This window comes from Entelurus aequoreus, linkage group LG17 (genome assembly GCF_033978785.1).
Source record: "Entelurus aequoreus isolate RoL-2023_Sb linkage group LG17, RoL_Eaeq_v1.1, whole genome shotgun sequence".
Taxonomy (NCBI): domain Eukaryota; kingdom Metazoa; phylum Chordata; class Actinopteri; order Syngnathiformes; family Syngnathidae; genus Entelurus; species Entelurus aequoreus.
The window spans coordinates 19,132,106-19,154,066 of NC_084747.1; the positions used below are offsets into that span (position 1 = coordinate 19,132,106).

General features: G+C 40.0%; 1 protein-coding gene across 2 annotated transcripts in view; it reads left to right on the forward strand.

Annotated features, from left to right (window-relative positions):
- The window catches only part of dapk1 (death-associated protein kinase 1), a 141,608-nt gene that overhangs the window by 69,411 nt on the left and 50,236 nt on the right, over positions 1-21,961 (forward strand). For both annotated transcript variants that reach the window (XM_062025110.1, XM_062025111.1), the window contains 3 exons: positions 9,602-9,731; positions 13,986-14,034; positions 14,115-14,141. In XM_062025110.1, the coding sequence (XP_061881094.1) occupies positions 9,602-9,731; positions 13,986-14,034; positions 14,115-14,141 (206 nt within the window). The remainder of the gene's footprint in view (positions 1-9,601; positions 9,732-13,985; positions 14,035-14,114; positions 14,142-21,961) is intronic.

Here is a 21,961-nt window from a genome sequence, read left to right on the forward strand (position 1 = left end):
TGCTGTTTACCTGTGTGTAGTGTTTTACTTCTTGTCTTGCGCTCCTATTTTGGTGGCTTTTTTTGTCTTTTTTTGGTATTTTCCTGTAGCAGTTTCATGTCTTCCTTTGAGCAATATGTCCTGCATTTACTTTGTTTTAGCAATCGAGAATATTTCAGTTGTTTTCATCCTTCTTCGTGGGGACATTGTTGATTGTCATGTCATGTTCGGATGTCAATTCTGGACGCCGTCTTCGCTCCACAGTAAGTCTTTGCTGTTGTCCAGCATTCCGTTTTTGTTGACTTTGTAGCCAGTTCAGTTTTAGTTTAATTCCGCATAGCCTTCCCTAAGCTTCAATGCCTTTTCTTAGGGGCACTCACCTTTTGTTTATTTTTGGTTTAAGCATAAGAAACCTTTTTACCTGTTGTTTTTGACATCTACAAAGCAATTAGCTACCGGCTGCCACCTACTGGTATGGAAGAGTATTACACGGTTACTCTGCCGAGCTCTAGACAGCACCGACACTCAACAACAACACATCATTTGCAAACTATAATTACTGGTTTGGAAAAATATTTTTAACTAGAGATGTCCGATAATATCCGCGGCACAGTGGTTGAAAAGCACTGACTTAGAGATATACTTTTTGTTTATATTTATTACTGTTTTATTGGATTATTGGGTGATTTCTGACAGGAATAAATAACCATTTAAAATACCTCAAGAATGTCCCTGTGATTTTATAGATGTGTTCATTGGTAGGTTTTTGAAATTAAAATTGTGTATGATAATTGTGATTAATAATTTTCCTCAGACTTTAATCGTACAGTTAAAATCTATTAATAGTTGCGTCCCTAAAGGCAATGTCACATTTTAACATTACAAACTGGCATACAAACCACTGTTGGCAATATGACATCTTTAATCATCGCTTCCGGTACATTCCGTTCTTTTTCTTGTATTATTGTTGCGGGACGTATTGTACTGAGCAGTCTTGTGCGACTCCCAGAAAGACAAAAATGTGATGACGGCCACTCTCTTCTCTCTCTCAAGGTGATGTTCCATTTAGAGAGAAGAGAGTATTGTTCAAACAGTGAGCGCAGCCCTCCTAAAAGATGTTGACGCTCTCTCTGGTGTCTTCTTTTTGCAGCTTTTGACACATTTCTGCCCACTTTTTCATCTTCTAATGTGTGTTTGTGTGTTCAACTTCAGCACTTCAGGTAGAAAATGGATGGACAGATGGATAGTTGAGAAAAGGACACAAGTATATGCGATAGGGTTGAATTAAAAACGGTACTATACTGCCTTTAAAAAAATACCGGTATTTTATTGTTTCATCTGCATGCTGCCGTGCGGCGGTGACGTACAGAGCGGAGGAGCATGTTTAGTGTGTCAGCGCGCACACACTCACAGAGCGCACAAGGAGAAACAATGTGGAGAAGAAAAATGGCAAATAAAGGCAATTCTACTGGTTAATAAAAAGGGTGCGCGAAGCGAATATGGAGGTATTTGGGCTTCGAAACTATCGATATAGATGCTGCTTTAAACACGGAAGTGCCACGCTGCTTTAAAACATGCCTCGCCAAAGGTGGCATGATTGAAGTATTACCACCTTTGCTTTGAACTTAGCTAATCAATTATCTTTTATTATTATATATTTTTGTATTATAATGTATTAATTTATTTTATTTTATTTTACCTTTTTTATTCATTTATTTATTTTTAATATACTTTGTTAGATTCAATCTATGTTTGCATATATTCTTGTGTGTTTATATCTGATATAGGCACTAGGGGACAATTACCTTAGGAACTGAGTGGGTGGGTACTGAAAGGGTATTGAAGGTTTGTAATTGATCTTAGGTTTAATATGTTTCATATTTGAAAATGTGCAGAAGCCTCAACTTGTTGCCATGAGACACTATACTGTACTGTCTGCAAAATTCAATACAACTATTTTGAAAAAAACAACAACTTAGCTAATCAATTAAATACCAGTCAGTCAGATCGACAGGTGATATAGATAACCAACTCCTCTTTTGTGCACATACAGATACGTTGACGCGCACACAGCTGCTTGGCTTGATGCTAAATATTAGCGGAGTCAAAACCGCCCCCCGTAGCGTAAACTAATGCAAGTGAAATTACTGAATTTTGGAACAAATCGCTACAATTTGTGTTTTATCTTTAAAGGCCTACTGAAAGCCACTACTACCGACCACGCAGTCTGATAGTTTATATATCAATGATGAAATCTTAACATTGCAACACATGCCAATATAGCCGGGTTAACTTATATAGTGCAATTTTAAATTTCCCGCTAAACTTCCGGTTGAAAACGTCTATATATGATGACGTATGCGCGTGACGTCAATCGTTGAACCGGAAGAATTGGTACACCATTGAATCCAATACAAAAAGCTCTGTTTTCAGCTCAAAATTCCACAGTATTCTGGACATCTGTGTTGGTGAATCTTTTGCAATTTGTTTAATGAACAATGAAGACTGCAAAGAAGAAAGTTGTAGGTGGGATCAGTGTATTAGCGGCGGACTACAGCAACACAACCAGGAGGACTTTGAGATGGATAGCAGACGCGCTAGCCGCCGACCTCACCTTGACTTCCTCCGTCTCCGGGCCGCCGACCGCATCTATGATCGTCGCGCCGTCGATCGCTGAAACGCAGGTGAGCACGGGTGTTTATGAGCAGATGAGGGCTGGCGAAGGTGGATAGCTAATGTTTTTAGCATAGCTCTGTGAGGTCCCGTTGCTAAGTTAGCTTCAATGGCGTCGTTAGCAACAGCATTGTTAAGCTTCGCCAGGCTGGAAAGCATTAACCGTGTATTTACATGTCCATGGTTTAATAGTATTGTTGATTTTCTGTCTATCCTTCCAGTCAGGGGTTTATTTCTTTTGTTTCTATCTGCATTTAAGCCCGATGTGCTATCACCTTAGCTCCGTAGCTAAAGAGCTTCGCCGATGTATTGTCGTGGAGATAAAAGTCACTGTGAATGTCCATTTCGCGTTCTCGACTCTCATTTTCAAGAGGATATAGTATCCGAGGTGGTTTAAAATACAAATCCGTGATCCACAATAGAAAAAGGAGAAAGTGTGGAATCCAATGAACCCTTGTACCTAAGTTATGGTCAGAGCGAAAAAAGATACGTCCTGCACTACACTCTAGTCCTTCACTCTCACGTTCCTCATCCATGAATCTTTCATCCTCGCTCAAATTAATGGGGTAATCGTCGCTTTCTCTGTCCGAATCGCTCTCGCTGCATTGTAAACAATGGGGAAATGTGAGCAGCCTTTCAACTTGTGACGTCACGCTACTTCCGGTACAGGCAAGGCTTTTTTTTATCAGCGACCAAACCAAAAATTGCGAACTTTATCATCGATGTTCTCTACTAAATCCTTTCAGCAAAAATATGGCAATATCGCGAAATGATCAAGTATGACACATAGAATGGATCTGCTATCCCTGTTTAAATAAAAACATTTCATTTCAGTAGGCCTTTAACAAATGTGTGTTTTACCTGCGACATGTCTTATCTGTGTACTGTTAGCCATGGTATTGTTTTTAGTAATTACTAATGATTGTATTTGTTTTAAAGCGCAGACCAAGAGTGGCAACCATAAAGCATAATGTCAATGCTTTCTGTTCTATTTTAACCTAATCCTAGATTATGGCAGAATGTATGTAATATATATACAGTGTATACAGTATATACACTACCGTTCAAAAGTTTGGGGTCACATTGAAATGTCCTTATTTTTAAGGAAAAGCACTGTACTTTTCAATGAAGATAACTTTAAACTAGTCTTAACTTTAAAGAAATACACTCTATACATTGCTAATGTGGTAAATGACTATTCTAGCTGCAAATGTCTGGTTTTTGGTGCAATATCTACATAGGTGTATAGAGGCCCATTTCCAGAAACTATCACTCCAGTGTTCTAATGGTACAATGTGTTTGCTCATTGGCTCAGAAGGCTAATTGATGATTAGAAAACCCTTGTGCAATCATGTTCACACATCTGAAAACAGTTTAGCGCGTTACAGAAGCTACAAAACTGACCTTCCTTTGAGCAGATTGAGTTTCTGGAGCATCACATTTGTGGGGTCAATTAAATGCTCAAAATGGCCAGAAAAAGAGAACTTTCATCTGAAACTCGACAGTCTATTCTTGTTCTTAGAAATGAAGGCTATTCCACAAAATTGTTTGGGTGACCCCAAACTTTTGAACGGTAGTGTATATATATATACACACTTGTAAATTGGTCTTAGAGTGTAACAATAAAAGCCCCATGAATTTAATGCCTTTAAAAAAGAAATTCAATCTTCTAAAATTGTTATTTGAGTAAACAAAAAGCTTTATGTTTAACTTATCATAAGATTTTGTGTTAAAATGAAGCCAAAAATGATTTTATTTTTAGTATCGAAAAGTACATGTTGGTACCGGTACCAAAATATTGGTATCAGAACAACCCTATATGTGACTATAGCCTGCTGAGAACCAGCATCCTCTACATTCTAATTTGTTTTTCAATCAATCAATCAATCAATCAATCCATCAAAGTTTATTTATAAAGCCCTTAATCACAAGTGTCTCAAAGGGCTGCGCAAGCCACAACGACTACCTCGGCTCAGATCCCACATCAGGGCGAGAAAAAACTCATCCCAATGGGCACAATGAGAAACATTGGAGGGGACCGCAGATGTGGGCACACATGGATGACGCATCAGCATCCATAGTTAGCAATAGATCAATAGTCATTTTTGCAAGGGCTGTCTACGTAGAGTGATTTGCCCTGAAACCGGACTAAAAGGGTTCACAGAGATTGTTAGACACCAAGTGTTCATTTAGCTGCTGTGCAACCATTTTTTCGAGAATTTTCGAGATAAAGGGAAGGTGGGACACCGGCCGGTAGTTTACCTTGAGGTTAGGTCTTTTGAGCAGAGGATGAGAGTTGAGTAGTGATTAGCTTTAGCTAAGGTAAGCATGCATTTATAAGTTAATAAACTATCACTCCATGCTTGATGGAAAACCTCAAGTTTAGTCGCACGCCATTTGCATTGCAGCTTTCAACATGATAGTTTAAGAGCTCTGTTTTTGGTCTTCTGTCAGAGTTACACATTTCAGAGGAAAACATACCACCAATGTCTACTGCAGAGGATGCTGGTTGTCAGCAGGACATAAATGACTCTCTGCCGTTTATTTGATTATGTGACAGAGTCTCAGTCGCTATCATTGATCGGCTGTTCTCTACATTAATACAATATACACAGAAGATGGCGTCGTTGGAAAAAGTCTAGACTTGTTTTTGTGCTCGCATAAATCACGTGTATATTTTTGGAGCTGGACGTCATAAAAGCTTGATGCCCAACCAAGCGCTTCCGATCGATGGCCGCCGCTATTATCAACCACCACAGTCGGCGTCCACGCTGATAATGACGTGCTGCTCATCCTCTCATTTACTGGCCGTCTCACATGATTAGACTGTTTAGAATTGATCCGCCCGTGCAAATCCAATCTTTCCATTCGATGTTCTCCGTTGTCTTTCCCTGCTGCTGAGAGCCTTTCTTCTTTTAAAGGCCACAACATTCAAACTCCCCGTTTGATTGTGCTATTTTTAAAACCAGTTAAAGTACCACTGATAGTCACACACACACTGGGTGTGGTGAAATTACTCTCTGCGGTAGACCCATCCCCTTGTTCCACCCCCTGGGAGGTGAGGGGAGCAGTGAGCAGCAATGGTGGCCGCGCTCGGGAATCATTTTGGTGATTTAACCCATAATTCCAACCCTTGATGCTGAGTGTCAAGCAGGGAGGTAATGGGTTCCATTTTTATAGTCTTTGGTATGACTCAGCTGAGGTTTGAACGCACGACCTACCAAGCTCAGGGCGGCCACTGAGCAGGTGGTTAAACCCAAAAATTCCTTTTTTATGGCCCGCAAAAGCCTGGAAATAATACTTTCTTATTTTCTTACTAAAGGTATTAGGGTTTTTTTTTTTAGTTTGACAGGGAAAAAAGTAGTGTTCAAAATTGCAACAAATATTATATTATCTAACTTTGTTGGCCAAAATCCAAATAAATACTTAAATATCTGCTTAACTTAGGATTTTGAGTTATCCATCAAATTGTACACTATAAAAATTACCAATAGATTTTACTGTAAAATTTAGGGGAGTTTTTTTTTTTTACAGCATATTACTGTAAGTTGAAACAAACTGACCAATGTTTGTTTTTTTTACAGTAAAATTATGTCGACTGAGCTGTCAGTTTTTTGTTTTTTTACTGTAAAATCCATGGTTGATGATTTTATGGTACCACATTTTATTATGGTAAAAAACTAGCAGCTGAGTTGACAAAATAAAATTAAACAGCGGTACTGTATTTCTATTTCCGTCATGTTGTAAAACATAATAATGATAAAAGAAAAACACCATATATTTTACAGTAAAAGTCTGGCAACTCAGCTGCCAGTTTTTTTCTGTAAAATCCGCAGATTTTGTTTACCCTCTACGTAAAATTGTTTTAAAAATATTGAAATTCATAGGCAAATTCATTACTTATTTACTATTACAAGCGGCCCTCTGCTTGCAGCCATGACTGCGGCGTGGCCCTCAATGAAAACTAGTTTGACACCCTTGGTCTAGTGCAGGGGTCGGCAACCCAAAATGTTGAAAGAGCCATATTGGAGCAAAAATACAAAAACAAATCTGTCTGGAGCCGCAACAAATTAAAAGCCATATTACATACAGATAGTGTGTCATGAGATATACATTGAATTGAGATGACTTAAAGGAAACTAAATGAGCTCAAATATAGCTACAGATGAGGCATAATGATGCAATATGTACATATAGCTAGCCTAACTAGCATGTTAGCATCGATTAGCTTGCAGTCATGCAAAGACCAAATATGTCTGATTAGCACTCCACACAAGTCAATAACATCAACAAAACTCACCTTTGTGCACTCATGTACAAAGTTAAAAGTGTGGTGGACAAAATGAGACAGAAAAAGAAGTGGCATAAAACACGTCCTAGAAAGTCGGAGAAAGTTATACATGTAAACAAACTATACGGTGAGTTCAAGGACCGCCAAAATTAGTAGGACAAAACGGCGCTCGCCAAATACTCGAATCAGTGAAGCATGTTTAATATAAACAGTGTGATTTCTAACAATTAGGGAGGTTTGTGTCATGTTTGTCCTCCTACAGAAACCATACTAAAACAAAAAAATAGATTTTTTTCCCCTCATCTTTTTCCATTCTTCATACATTTTTGAAAAATCTCCAGAGAGCCACTAGGGCGGCGCTGAAGACATGCGGCTCTAGAGCCGCGGGTTGCCGACCCCCGGTCTAGTGGGACAGGCCAAAGTTAAGTCGGAGAAAATGCAGTCCTTTATAAATGATTTAATGTTTCTCTACGGCCCGTTAGCAAATGTGTCACGGACCGGTACCGGTCCCCGGACCAGTGGTTGGGGACCACTGGTCTACATAACATGTAATGGTGGTTCTTTGGTCAAAATGTTGCATAGATTATGTTTTACAGATCATCTTAAAGTCGCTTTCTGACAGTTGTTTCCGGATGCGCCATTTTGTGGGCGGTCTTATTTACGTGGCTCACCTTCGGCAGCGTCTTCTCCCCGTCATCTTTGTTGTAGCGGTGTAGCGTGCAAGGACGGGAGTGGAAGAAGTGTCAAAAGATGGAGCTAACTGTTTTAATGACATTCAGACTTTACTTCAATCAATAACGGAGCAGCATCTCCTCATCCGGAAACAACAACACCGGAAATGTGTCCCGTGAAAAACCGCACAACCGGAACTCTCTATTAACTAAAGTTCCTTGGGTGAATAATGTAAACTCACTACACCGGTATGTTTTTAGCGCTTTCATGGCAAGTTTACTGACAGATATAAGTAAGAACTTTACACTACTTTATATTAGAAATGGCAACAGCAGACGATGAATGTCCCATAACAAGAAGGTAGAAAAAAAGAAGAAACTTATTGACTATGGTGTCGACACAGACTACAAAGGCGGACGCGCGTAATTTTTCAGGATTTATGCAGATCCCAAATACAGATCAGGTCCCAGAAGGTAAGAAAAGTCTCTTTTGCATAATATTGCGAAACAAAACGCCAGATAATGTCTTACCTTATACACACACCATAATAATACTTGTATGTTTAATGCGCCGACAATCCATCAAGCGGTGCGGTTTCATAGCTTACCAAGGTCGTACTAAAACATGTTGATAGATTTTTGAGCGCCGTGTGTAATGTTCTATACTTTCAATGGAAGATATAAAATATTGATGTTGTTTACTTGAGTCATACGGCCATCATAGTGCAGTCTACACTTGTCTCTTATGTTTGACTGCCATCTACTGGTCACATGTATCATTACACCATGTACCAAATGAAATAGTTTCGAGGTCAGTAAGCATAACCAGAATTATTCCGTACATTAGGCGCACCAGGTTATAAGGCACACTGTCGAGTTTTGAGGGTAAAAAAAAGATTTTAAGTAGAGATGTCCGATAATATCGGACTGCTGATATTATCGGCCGATAAATGCTTTAGAATGTAATATCGGAAATGATCGGTATCGGTTTCAAAATTATGGGTATCGGTTTCAAAAAGTAAAATTTATGACTTTTTAAAACACAGCTGTGTACACGGACGTAAGGAGAAGTACAGAGCGCCAATAAACCTTAAAGGCACTGCCTTTGCGTGCCGGCCCAGTCACATAATATCTACGGCTTTTCACACACACAAGTGAATGCAAGGCACACTTGGTCAACAGCCATACAGGTCACACTGAGGGTGACCATATAAACAACTTTAACACTGTTACAAATATGAGGTCACAATGTGAACCCACACCAAACAAGAATGACAAACACATTTTGGGAGAACATCCGCACCGTAACACAACATAAACACAACAGAACAAATACCCAGAACACCCTTGCAGCACTAACTCTTCCGGAACGCTACAATATACACCCCCCGCTACCCCATACCCCATTTAAGTGTGCCTTATAGTCCGGGAAATACGGTAATCAGTGAGTATCTAAAAGAGTAACCAATTGTCTGTTTTGTGTGTGTTCAATGTTAATTGTTTAATAATAAAATGAAAAAGAAAAAAAACATTTAACTGTGAGCTGATTATGATAACTGTCCTGTCCAATTGTTCCATCTTCTTTTCTTACACTTGTATGTCTCATTTGGAAGTGTTGTATATTTGCATGCAGTTGCAATTCCAGGACGTTAGATGGCAGTAGTGTATAGACCACAACGTGCTTCTGTGGCCAGGAAGTGGTCTTTATACAAAATTATATCTACTGCATATATCAAAAAACAATGTGAGTATTATCTATTTGTCAAAAAATTCTATTCAATGATATATTAAACAAATATGTGATTAATATTTCATTGAAAAGGTTGTTCAGTGTGACTCTGTCAAGGTTGTATGAGCACCACCCCATGTTGCTTCTGTTGATGTTTTGTTTAATGCTGTTCATCCTTGGCTTTGGTTGCGTTTCTTTTGCGAACAATGACAGTCTGTAAATAAACATTCCGCAAATGTTTTCTCTCTCTCTTTGCAGCCGGAGAACATCATGCTGCTCAGCCGCTCAGTGCCTCACCCGCGCATCAAGCTCATTGACTTTGGCCTGGCCCACAAGATCGACTTTGGCAACGATTTTAAGAACATTTTTGGAACTCCGGAATTTGTAGGTGGGTATATCACCAGGTGCTCGTGTTTACAAGTTATTGTTACACATTTTCTCTCTATGAGAAAGCAGTTCTAATTCTATAGATATTTTACTATTTTTTACTCATTTTAAATAAGTCTCAGATGTCCAACAATAGTGAATTTATTGCTTTATTAAAGAAAAAAATAAAATTAAAGAATGTTGTCCAAAGTGTAGCGCTAATGCTGAAATTTAGACACTAACGTACTTTTAGTAATCCCTAATGGGGACACATTGTTTTGTGTGTCTGTAGCTTTAATGCTTATTAGCTGTGTTTGTCTCTGACAGTGTGTGTCTACTTTTTTCCACTTTTTGCATAAACCCCGTAACTCTGCACTTGTCCAGTGTAATAAATTCCATATGTCACATAAGGAATACCATGAATTGATTAACGTGGACCCCAACTTAAACAAGTTGAAAAACTTATTTGGATGTTACCATTTAGTGGTCAATTGTACGGAATATGTACTGTACTGTGCAATCTACTAATAAAAGTTTCAATCAAAGGAACAATAAGGAATGGGACAGAAGGACCTAAACGCTAGCATAGCTACGTTAGCTACATGCTAACAGTACACTCATGTTTTAGCAACATCATGCTAGGTCAGCCTGGGCATGGGTACCGTTCACATTTGACTCCATTCCCATGTACCAATTTTCGGTACTTTTGTGTGTGTCAATGAATATAAATAGTTTTTGATTATAAAAGCTTTTTTTTTTTTAATTGCAACGTTTAAAAATTATCGGATTATTATATCTGCAGTTGATATATCTTGTTTCAATAGCTGCGTTTCCATTACCCCCAGAAATGCGCAAAACCTAAATATCGCAATAAGAACCTGGTAATAGAAACACCCATATTTTGAAAAGCCTCTTAAATATCGCTAAAACATTTTTGCGCTCTCATGAGGGGGTTTCAATATTGAAGTGTTTCGCAAAAGCATGATGAAACAGTTTTTTTTGCATTTTGAGGTCACTTAACCACTGAACTGGCGGGGCTACAATGCAACAATTACTAAACAATTACCAAGATAACTTGCTAACTAACTCTGTAATGAAGTATGTAGCTACATCCAAGCTAACTAAATGACTAACTAGCTAAGTAACTAACTAGCTAGGTAGACAAAAAAGAAAGTAGCTAACCCAATAGCTAGCTAAATACCTACCAGATAAATTAGCTATCTAGTTAACTAAATCACTAGCCAGATAATTTGCTAACTAAATGACTAACTAGCTAAATAACTAATTAGCTAGCAAAATAACAAACAAACTAGGTAGACAAATAAAGTAGCTAACCTAATAGCTAGCTAAATGCCTAACAGATTAACTAGCTATCTAGTGAACAAAATAACTAGCCAGATAACCTGCCAACTAACTATGTAATGAACTAGCTAGCTACATACGAGCTAACTAAATGACTAACTAGCTAAAACCAGCAAATTAACAAACTAGATACATAAATAAGAAAGTCGTTAACCTAATAGACAGCTAAATACCTAAAATATTTACTAACTAGCTATCTAATGAACAAAATAACTAGCCAGATAACCTGCCAACTAACTATGTAATGAACTAGCTAGCTACATACAAGCTAACTAAATGACTGACTAGCTAAAACCAGCAAAATAACAAACTAGATGGATAAATAAGAAAGTAGTTAACCTAATAGCCAGCTAAATACCTAAAATATTAACTAACTAGCTATCTCCAAGGTTTCTCATAGTCATTCACATTGACGTCCCACTGGGGTGAGTTTTCCTTGCCCGTATGTGGGCTCTGTACCGAGGATGTCGTTGTGGCTTGTACAGCCCTTTGAGACACTGGTGATTTAGGGCTATATAAATAAACATTGATTGATTGATTGATTGATTGATTGATTGATTGATTGATCTAGTTAATTAAATAACTAGCCTGATAACTTGCTAACTAAGTATGTAATGAATATGCTAGCTACGTATAAGCTAACGATATAACTAACTAGCTTAATAACTAACTAGCTAGCAAAATAACACAAAGTAGGTAGATGAAATACTAAGTAGTTAACATAGGTAGGTATGGCGGGTGTTGTCGCTGCTCTGTTTATTTATGCAATACTGACAAGCAATATGAGTAACAATGTCGTCTTTTTCTCGCTTCCGATCGCACCGGGCCGTCTCGCGGATCCCTCCCAGCAATAGAGGCCGACCCCCAGGCTCGGAGAGACCCATACGCCGGAACAATGTTAGGGGCCCGTAAGTCTCAAATGGGTCGGTAGCTCAGTTACAAATGATGGAAAAGATGGAAAGGACAATGCAAGTATAAAATAGACTAAAAGCAATATAAAATATGACATATATATGTAATATTTACATGATATATGTACAGTATAGGATATATACTGATATATTATATTATATGTGTATATCATATATACAATACATAACAATTACCATGTACAATATTACAGTATATGTAACAGCTGCAGCATAAAATAGAGCGTAAATCCAGCAGAAAATAGACATTATAAACAAAGAGAAGTAGCTAACATAGAAGGTGTCAGGTAATAGACATCATCTATTGCTGTATGGCGAGTGATTATACAGCTGGATGGAGTGCGGAATGAAGGAGTTCTTGAATCGAACTTGCTCATGTAAACAAACTACGGTGTGTTCAAGGACTTCCGAAATTAGTAGGACAAAATGGCGCGCGCCAAATACTCTCATCAGTGAAGCATATTTAATGTAAACAGTGGGATTTCTAACAATTAGAGACTTAGACTTAGACTTCCTTTTATTGTCATTCAAATTTGAACTTTACAGTACAGATAAGAACGAAATTTCGTTGCATTAGCTCGTTGTAGTGCAGGATAAAAGTGCAATAAGGTGCAGATATAAATAAATAGATTACTGTACAGATGAATATATTGCACTTTTGCATATGCATCCAATTTTATGGATGTATGTTATATTGTCTTTATATTCCAGCGAGTTAATCCGTTTGGGGGGGGGGGGGGGGGGGGATCGAGGGGATTATTATGATGCGTTCGAGAGTCTTATGCAGGCCTGAGGGAAGAAGCTGTTACAGAACCTGGAGGTTCTGCTACGGAGGCTGCGGAACCTCTTTCTAGAGTCCGGCAGTGAACAGATTAGGAAAGTTTGTGTCATGTTTGTCCTCTTAGATAGATAGATAGATAGATAGATAGATAGATAGATAGATAGATAGATAGATAGATAGATAGTACTTTATTGATTCCTTCAGGAGAGTTCCCTCAGGAAAATTTAAATTCCAGCAGCAGTGTACAAAATTGTAAAAAGTAAAAATTAAATAATGGGGGTATAAATGGAAACAAAATAGAAAAATATTACAATAGAATAAAAATAAAAAAGCAACAATGAGAATACAAATATAACAGTAAAATAAGAATATAACAAGAGAAACTAGGCAGTAGTGACCATATTATGAAAAAGTATTGCACTGTTATTGTTTTGCATCCCCTGTCATCCTAGTACCCTCCCTCCCCCCCAGAGAGGAGTTGTACAGTCTAATGGCGTGTGGGACAAAGGAGTTTTTGAGTCTATTAGTCCTGCACTTGGGATGAAGCAGTCTAGCACTGAACAGGCTCCTCTGGCTACCGATAACGGTATGCAGAGGGTGACTGGCATCATCCAGGATGCTCACTAGTTTTTCCACAGTCCTCTTCTCTGCCACCGTCACCAGTGAGTCCAGTTGAATTCCGTTCGTAGAACCGGCCCGCCTGATCAGTTTCTCCAGTCTGGAGCTGTCTTTCTTAGATATGCTGCCCCCCCAGCACACTACGATGTAGTACAGAACACTGGCAACCACAGACTGGTAGTACATCCACAAGAGTTTTTTACAGATGTTGAATGAGTGCAGCCTCCTCAGGAAGTACAGCCTGCTCTGTCCTTTCCTGTACAAGTGGTCCGTGTTAACAGTAATATAAACCATATTAAAACAAAAAATAGATTTTTTTTCGTCATCTTTTTCCATTTTCATACATTTTTGAAAAAGCTCCAGGGTCAGTGTCATGCCCATGGAGAAGGTGTGTCCACAATGATGCAATGTAAAGCTGCAGCTTCAAAAGCCAGCGTTTGAGCGCCTCTTCTCTGGAAAGTAGAGCAGCAAGGGAGTGGCATGATAGATTCTTCTCCCACTTGGTGCTCGTAAACAAGCTCGAGTGAGGCAAATTTCTGTTGCAACGTCATTAAAAAGTCACCTTTTGTCAACATTCGCCCTGCAGCTCCCGAGGTGGTGAACTATGAACCTCTGGGCTTGGAGGCAGACATGTGGTACGTCATCAGACATCTGCCATCAAGTCAACGTTGCACGCACATTCTCACCAACTCTTCTCTCTCCTCCTTCCTTTTAGGAGCGTTGGCGTGATAACCTACATTCTGTAAGTAGTGGCACCTGTCACCTTGGGCTCATTTACCTCCTCCTTCTTCTCCTTTGCCGCCCAGGCGCTGTCACTCACTAAACATCGTTTTGTCATGACGTTCTTGTTTTTTTTGAAGACGTACGAGGTGTTTTGTTTTCACATAGCTGTTGTTGTGGAACTTTGTGCACCACTGGAAGGCTTGTTGTTTGTGCGGAACCTACAGTGTGGACCCCTGACTCATTAGGACTTGTTGTTTTGGTTTAATTACCTCAAAATGTGCACTTTTAATACAATTTTCCCCCTCATCATCAGTATTGTGGCTGTAGGCAACCTCTTTATGATGTAATATTAAACAAGCTTCCAATAACACACAATCTTTTTTGCGCTGTAGGTAAATACAGTCGTGGTGATAAGTTTACATACACTTGTAAAGAACATAATGTCATGGCTGTCTTGAGTTTCCAATCATTGCTACAACTCTTATTTTTTTGTGATAGAGTGATTGGAGCACATACTTGTTGGTCACAAAAAACATTCATGAAGTTTGGTTCTTTTATGAATGTATTATGGGTCTACTGAAAATGTGAGCAAATGTGCTGGGTCAAAAGTATATATACAGCAATGTTAATATTTGCTTACATGTCCCTTGGCAAGTTTCACTGCAATAAGGCGCTTTTGGTAGCCATCCACAAGCTTCTGCTTGAATTTTTGACCACTCCTCTTGACAAAATTGGTGCAGTTCAGCGAAAATGTGTTGGTTTTCTGATATGGACTTGTTTCTTCAGCATTGTCCACACGTTTAAGTCAGGACTTTGGGAAGGCCATTCTAAAACCTTAATTCTAGTCTGATTTAGCCATTCCTTTACCACTTTTGACGTGTGTTTGGGGTCATTGTCCTGTTGGAACACCCAACTGCGCCCAAGACCCAACCTCCGGGCTGATGATTTTCGGTTGTCCTGAAGAATTTGGAGTTAATCCTCCTTTTTTCGTTGTCCCATTTACTCTCTGTAAAGCAGCAGTTCCATTGGCAGCAAAACAGGCCCAGAGCATAATACTACCACCACCATGCTTGACGGTAGCAATGGTGTTCCTGGGAGTAAAGGCCTCACCTTTTCTCCTCTAAACATAGTGCTGGGTATTGTAGCCAAACAACTAAATTTTCGTTTCATCTGACATTGATAAGACCTTCTGGAGAAAAGATCTGTGGTCAGCATCGACTCTGCAGCATCGCGTGGACATCGGGGGCGGTACCTCTGGATTGGCAGACCGGGGTGGTGGTTCCTCTCTTTAAGAAGGGGAACCGGAGGGTGTGTTCTAACTATCGTGGGATCACACTCCTCAGCCTTCCCGGTAAGGTCTATTCAGGTGTACTGGAGAGGAGGCTACGCCGGATAGTCGAACCCCGGATTCAGGAGGAACAGTGTGGTTTTCGTCCTGGTCGTGGAACTGTGGACCAGCTCTATACTCTCGGCAGGGTCCTTGAGGGTGCATGGGAGTTTGCCCAACCAGTCTACATGTGTTTTGTGGACTTGGAGAAGGCATTCGACCGTGTCCCTCGGGAAGTTCTTTGGGGAGTGCTCAGAGAGTATGGGGTATCGGACTGTCTGATTGTGGCGGTCCGCTCCCTGTATGATCAGTGCCAGAGTTTGGTCCGCATTGCCGGCAGTAAGTCGGACACGTTTCCAGTGAGGGTTGGACTCAGCCAAGGCTGCCCTTTGTCACCGATTCTGTTCATAACTTTTATGGACAGAATTTCTAGGCGCAGTCAGGGCGTTGAGGGGATCTGGTTTGGTGGCTGCAGGATTAGGTCTCTGCTTTTTGCAGATGATGTGGTCCTGATGGCTTCATCTGGCCAGGATCTTCAGCTCTCGCTGGATCGGTTCGCAGGTGAGTGTGAAGCGACTGGGATGAGAATCAGCACCTCCAAGTCCGAGTCCATGGTTCTCGCCCGGAAAAGGGTGGAGTGCCATCTCCGGGTTGCGGAGGAGACCCTGCCCCAAGTGGAGGAGTTCAAGTACCTTGGAGTCTTGTTCACGAGTGAGGGAAGAGTGGATCGTGAGATCGACAGGCGGATTGGTGCGGCGTCTTCAGTAATGCGGACGCTGTATCGATCCGTTGTGGTGAAGAAGGAGCTGAGCCGGAAGGCAAAGCTCTCAATTTACCGGTCGATCTACGTTCCCATCCTCACCTATGGTCATGAGCTTTGGGTTATGACCGAAAGGACAAGATCACGGGTACAAGCGGCCGAAATGAGTTTCCTCCGCCGGGGGGCGGGGCTCTCCTTTAGAGATAGGGTGAGAAGCTCTGCCATCCAGGGGGAGCTCAAAGTAAAGCCGCTGCTCCTCCACATCGAGAGGAGCCAGTTGAGGTGGTTCGGGCATCTGGTCAGGATGCCACCCGAACGCCTCCCTAGGGAGGTGTTTAGGGCACGTCCGACCGGTAGGAGGCCACGGGGAAGACCCAGGACACGTTGGGAAGACTATGTCTCCCGGCTGGCCTGGGAACGCCTCGGGATCCCCCGGGAAGAGCTGGACGAAGTGGCTGGGGAGAGGGAAGTCTGGGTTTCCCTGCTTAGGCTGCTGCCCCCGCGACCCGACCTCGGATAAGCGGAAGAAGATGGATGGATGGATGGACAATGCTGAAGAAACAAGTCCATGTCAGAAAACCAACAAATTTAACTGAACTGCACCAATTTTGTCAAGAGGAGTGGTCAAAAATTCAAGCAGAAGCTTGTGGATGGCTACCAAGAGCGCCTTATTGCAGTGAAACTTGCCAAGGGACATGTAAGCAAATAATAACATTGCTGTATGTATACTTTTGACCCAGCAGATTTGCTCACATTTTCAGTAGACCCATAATAAATTCATAAAAGAACCAAACTTCATGAATGTTTTTTGTGACCAACAAGTACCTGTATGTGCTCCAATCACTCTATCACAAAAAAATAAGAGTTGTAGAAATGATTGGAAACTCAAGACAGCCATGACATTATGTTCTTTACAAGTGTATGTAAACTTTTGATCACGACTGTAAGTAAACACCGTGGCTTTTGGGCACATTGTGGTTTACAGTAGCATCATATTGTTATTTACACTGGACTAGGGTTGTACAGTATACCGGTGTGGATAAAGTACTTAATTAAAAAAGGTATTTTACAATCTTTAAAAAATACTGGTACTTTTTTTCATGGACAGCATTTCCAAGCGGAAACAGAAGAGGGAAAATGGACGCATTTTTTCTTCAAAACTAACGATAAAGACAAAGCTATATAAAAGCGCTGCTTTAAAACATAGCCAGCTAGCGGCGAACGTCCGTCCACAGCAGGGGTGTCGAGGGCCACATCGCAGTCATGGCTTACCTCAGAGGGCCGCTCGTTACAGTGAATGTAAGAATATAAAAGTATAATCGCCTCATTGTATTATTGCACAATTGCCTATGCATTTGGTTATTTGATTTGTGTACGTGCAAACTGATGGATAACTTGCTTTGAAATTGACTTGTAATAAAAAAAAGTACCCTTGGAAAATTAGAATTTAAAAAAAAATATATATTAAATATGTTCTATTTAGAGATGTCCGCTAATGGCTTTTTTGCCGATATCCGATATTCCGATATTGTCCAACTCTTAATTACCGATACCGATATCAACCGATACCGATATATACAGTCGTGGAATTAACACATTATTATGCCTAATTTTGTTGTGATGCCCCGCTGGATGCATTAAACAATGTAACAAGGTTTTTCAAAATAAATCAACTCAAGTTATGGAAAAAAAAGCCAACATGGCACTGCCATATCTATTATTGAAGTCACAAAGTGCTTTTTTTTTTTAACATGCCTCAAAACAGCAGCTTGGAATTTGGGACATGCTCTCCCTGAGAGAGCATGAGGAGGTTGAGGTGGGCAGGGTTGGGGTGGTGGCGTAGGGTGTAGCGGGGGGTGTATATTTTAGCGTCCCGGAAGAGTTAGTGCTTCAAGGGGTTCTGGGTATTTGTTCTGTTGTGTTTGTTGTGTTACGGTGCGGATGTTCTCCCGAAATGTGTTTGTCAATCTTGTTTGGTGTGGGTTCACAGTGTGGCGCATATTTGTAACAGTGTTAAAGTTGTTTATACGGCTACCTTCAGTGTGACCTGTATGGCTGTTGATCAAGTAGGCCTTGCATTCACTTGTGTGTGTGTGAAAAGCTGTAGATATTATGTGACTGGGCCGGCACGCAAAGGCAGTGCCTTTAAGTTTCTTTGGCACTCTGTACTTTTCCCTACGTCCGTGTACACAGCGGCGTTTTAAAAAGTCATAAATTTAACTTTTTTTTAAAACCGATACCGATAACTTTGAAACCGATACCGATAATTTCCGATATTACATTTTAAAGCATTTATCGACATCTCTAGTTCTATTATTTCTTAAATTATTAATTTCTTACCATATATATTTTTTTAAAGTCAGTGATGACTTTAGTGTCAAGTTTTGGCAAGAATGTTTTTAGTAGTATATTAACCCTGGAAAAATAAAAATAAAAATAAAAAAATTTCATTGAGATATTGCAACAAAAAAAATCCTGCTATTCATATATATTATCAGATATTTATCTATAATAATGTAAATATATAATTGTTTGTATGTAATTAATATATAAAAATGTTGTTTTTCCCCCTCTGAGAGTGGCTCCTCATACTCTTTTGTATTGAAGAGGCAATGTCTGCACACTTATTATGCTTGTCAGTCACACTCTTAGAAAGAAAAGTGCCTGCAGACACGTCGACACGTTTTCAAACGAGGCGGCCTCGTCAAAGTCGGCGCCCCTCAAGTTCAACTGCAGTTTGCTCGGCGACATCTCTCTTTGACGCCGGGCACCTCCTTCCGAGGCCTTCTGCTCGGCTCCCACGCACACCGTGAGCCTTCAGGGAGGAGACACCTACGCCAGGCTGCAACACACAAACATGTGTACACTCACTAAGTGCATTTCCCGCAAAAGCAGAAGGACGAGGTCAAGCTGTTTGTAGCCGTTCCTCAATGGTTACGCAATAGCTGGCGAGATGAATGTTGCTGCGGCAGCCATGACAAAAACCTACTCATTGTTTTTGTCTCACGTAAATGTGCCGCTAATGCAAATGCATCGGTTAAACGCACATCATGTTCTCCACCCACACAACGCAGAGAAAATAGAATAGCTTATTGCTGGGAAGTGATTTATTTAATTTTTTTTGTATATAACGCACTCTACTGCTCAGTTGTTTGTTCATAAATAGTGGCTGGGTTTGTGGAGGTGACGCTTCCTTCTCCGAAATATCACTTAAAGTTCCCTAAAGCAGTGTTTTTCAGCCTTTTTTTGAGCCAAGGCACGTTTTTTGCGTTGAAAAAATCCGGAGGCACACCACCAGCAGAAATCATTAAAAAACAAAATTTAGTTGACAGTAAAATTTGTTGGATATGACCAAGCATGCATCAATATAGCTCTTGTCTCAAAGTAGGTGTACTGTCACAACCTGTCACATCACGCCGTGACTTATTTTGAATTTTTTTCTGTGTAGTGTTTTAGTTCTTGTCTTGCACTCCTATTTTGGTGGCTTTTTCTCTTTTTTTGGTATTTTCCCGTGGCAGTTTCATGTCTTTCTTTGAGCGATATTTCCCGCATTTACTTTGTTTTAGCAATCAAGAATATTTCAGTTGTTTTTATCCTTCTTTGTGGGGACATTGTTGATTGTCATGTCATGTTCAGATGTACTTTGTGGACGCTGTCTTTGCTCCACAGTAAGTCTTTGCTGTCGTCCAGCATTCTGTTTTTGTTTACTTTGTAGCCAGTTCAGTTTTAGTTTCGTTCTGCATAGCCTTCCCTAAGCTTCAATGCCTTTTCTTAGGGGCACTCACCTTTTGTTTATTTTTGGTTTAAGCATTAGACACCTTTTTACCTGCACACTGCCTCCCGCTGTTTCCGACCTCTACAAAGCAATTAGCTACCGGCTGCCACCTACTGATATGGAAGAGTATTACACGGTTACTCTGCAGAGCTCTAGACAGCATCGACACTCAACAACAACACATTATTTGCAGACTATAATTACAGGTTTGCAAAAAATATTTTTAACCCAAATAGGTGAAATTAGATAATCTCCCACGGCACACCTGACTGTCTCTCACAGCACACTAGTGTGCTACAGCACAGTGGTTGGAAAAACACTGCCCTAAAGGCACTACTACCACAGTTTTATGTTGCCATGGTAACATTACAAGTGCATGAAATGTTGCATAGCCACTGTTGTTTTGAGACACTTTCTCATTCACTAGTATGAAAGAGTGTCCCCAAACTTTTGACACCTGCTGCTTTCACACCACCTGCATCCACCTTGTTTATGTTACACACACACACACACACACACACACACACACACACACACACACACACACACACACACACACACACACACACATTCTCCCGCTTCCACTCGAGCTGAGCTTGACTGCGGTCCGCCTCCGTGTCGGCAGCAGCCGGCGTGTTAATTAGCGGCTGGTGCTGACGAGCTGGAGAGGCAGGCTTGAGCGCCAGCATGCAGGGACGCTCGTTTATACGCCATTTATAGTCCGTTACTTCTCTCCACTTACTTTAATGTGTGTTGTTGTACAGTACTATTTTAATATTTACCCTTTTTATTCAATTCTGTCTTTAAAGGGGAACTTCACTTTCTTTGGAATTGTATCTATTGTTCACAATCCTTTTGCAAGACAAGAGCACTTATGTTTTCCTTTTTTTATGGATTCTAAATCATAAATAAACGTTAGCAAAAGTCAGCTAATAATGGAGCCATCGGGAATTGCTTTATTCCGCCTATAAAGCACTCTAAAAAACATCCAAACACCTCCGTTAACGTTTTATATACATGCTGTAAGTATATACAGTACAGACCAAAAGTTAGGACACACTTTCTCATTCAATGCGTTTTCTTTATTTTCATGACTATTTACATTGTAGATTGCCATTGAAAGCATCAAAACAATGCAGTGTTTCCCATAAACTGCCAAGATACCAGTGGCGGTGGGGGCGTGGCTATGGGTGCGGTCACCATGACATCATCGAGTAATTTGCATAATTTACTACAATATGATTTTCTCTAAAAAGGCTCAAAAAATGTATACCTACTAATTAATAATAACAGTTTTGTTTTAAACGTCCATCCATCCATTCATTTTACAATATAATTACAACACTTTATGTACATATTTATATACAGATTTGAACAATAAGTTATTCACTGAAATATATTTATTAATTGTGGTTCTTACAAAAAATATATCTTATAAAAATATAAAAGCTAAAATGTCTCTTAAAGGTCTGCCCCTTTAATTAGTGCATACTAAATAATTTAACTTTAGCCTACTACTACAACCATATTATTTACCAGCAACATAAAGTGAAACAGAGGCAGAGGTGTCCTGCCACAGTCAGTAACAAATAAACAGAAAACAGTAGTGGTGGTAGATAGACACAAAGCTTCATCAAACATCTGATCCACTGAACAAAGAGCTCCAAAAATCTTGATCCTACACTTCTCTTTTGTAAAGTAAAACTGAACAGCCGATATGGGCATCTACATCAACTATATGATTTGCCTGAGAAGCTGGACAGGACAAAAAAAAATAAAAATGCAGAAAAATCTATTTGTGGCGGCCTTAATTCTTTCGTGGCGGCCCGCCACAAATAAATTAATGTGTGGGAAACACTGCAATGAATGAACACATGTGGAGTTATGTATTTAACAAAAAAAGGTAAAATAACCAAAGACATGTTTTATATTCTAGTTTCTTCAAAATAGCCACCCTTTGCTCTGATTACTGCTTTG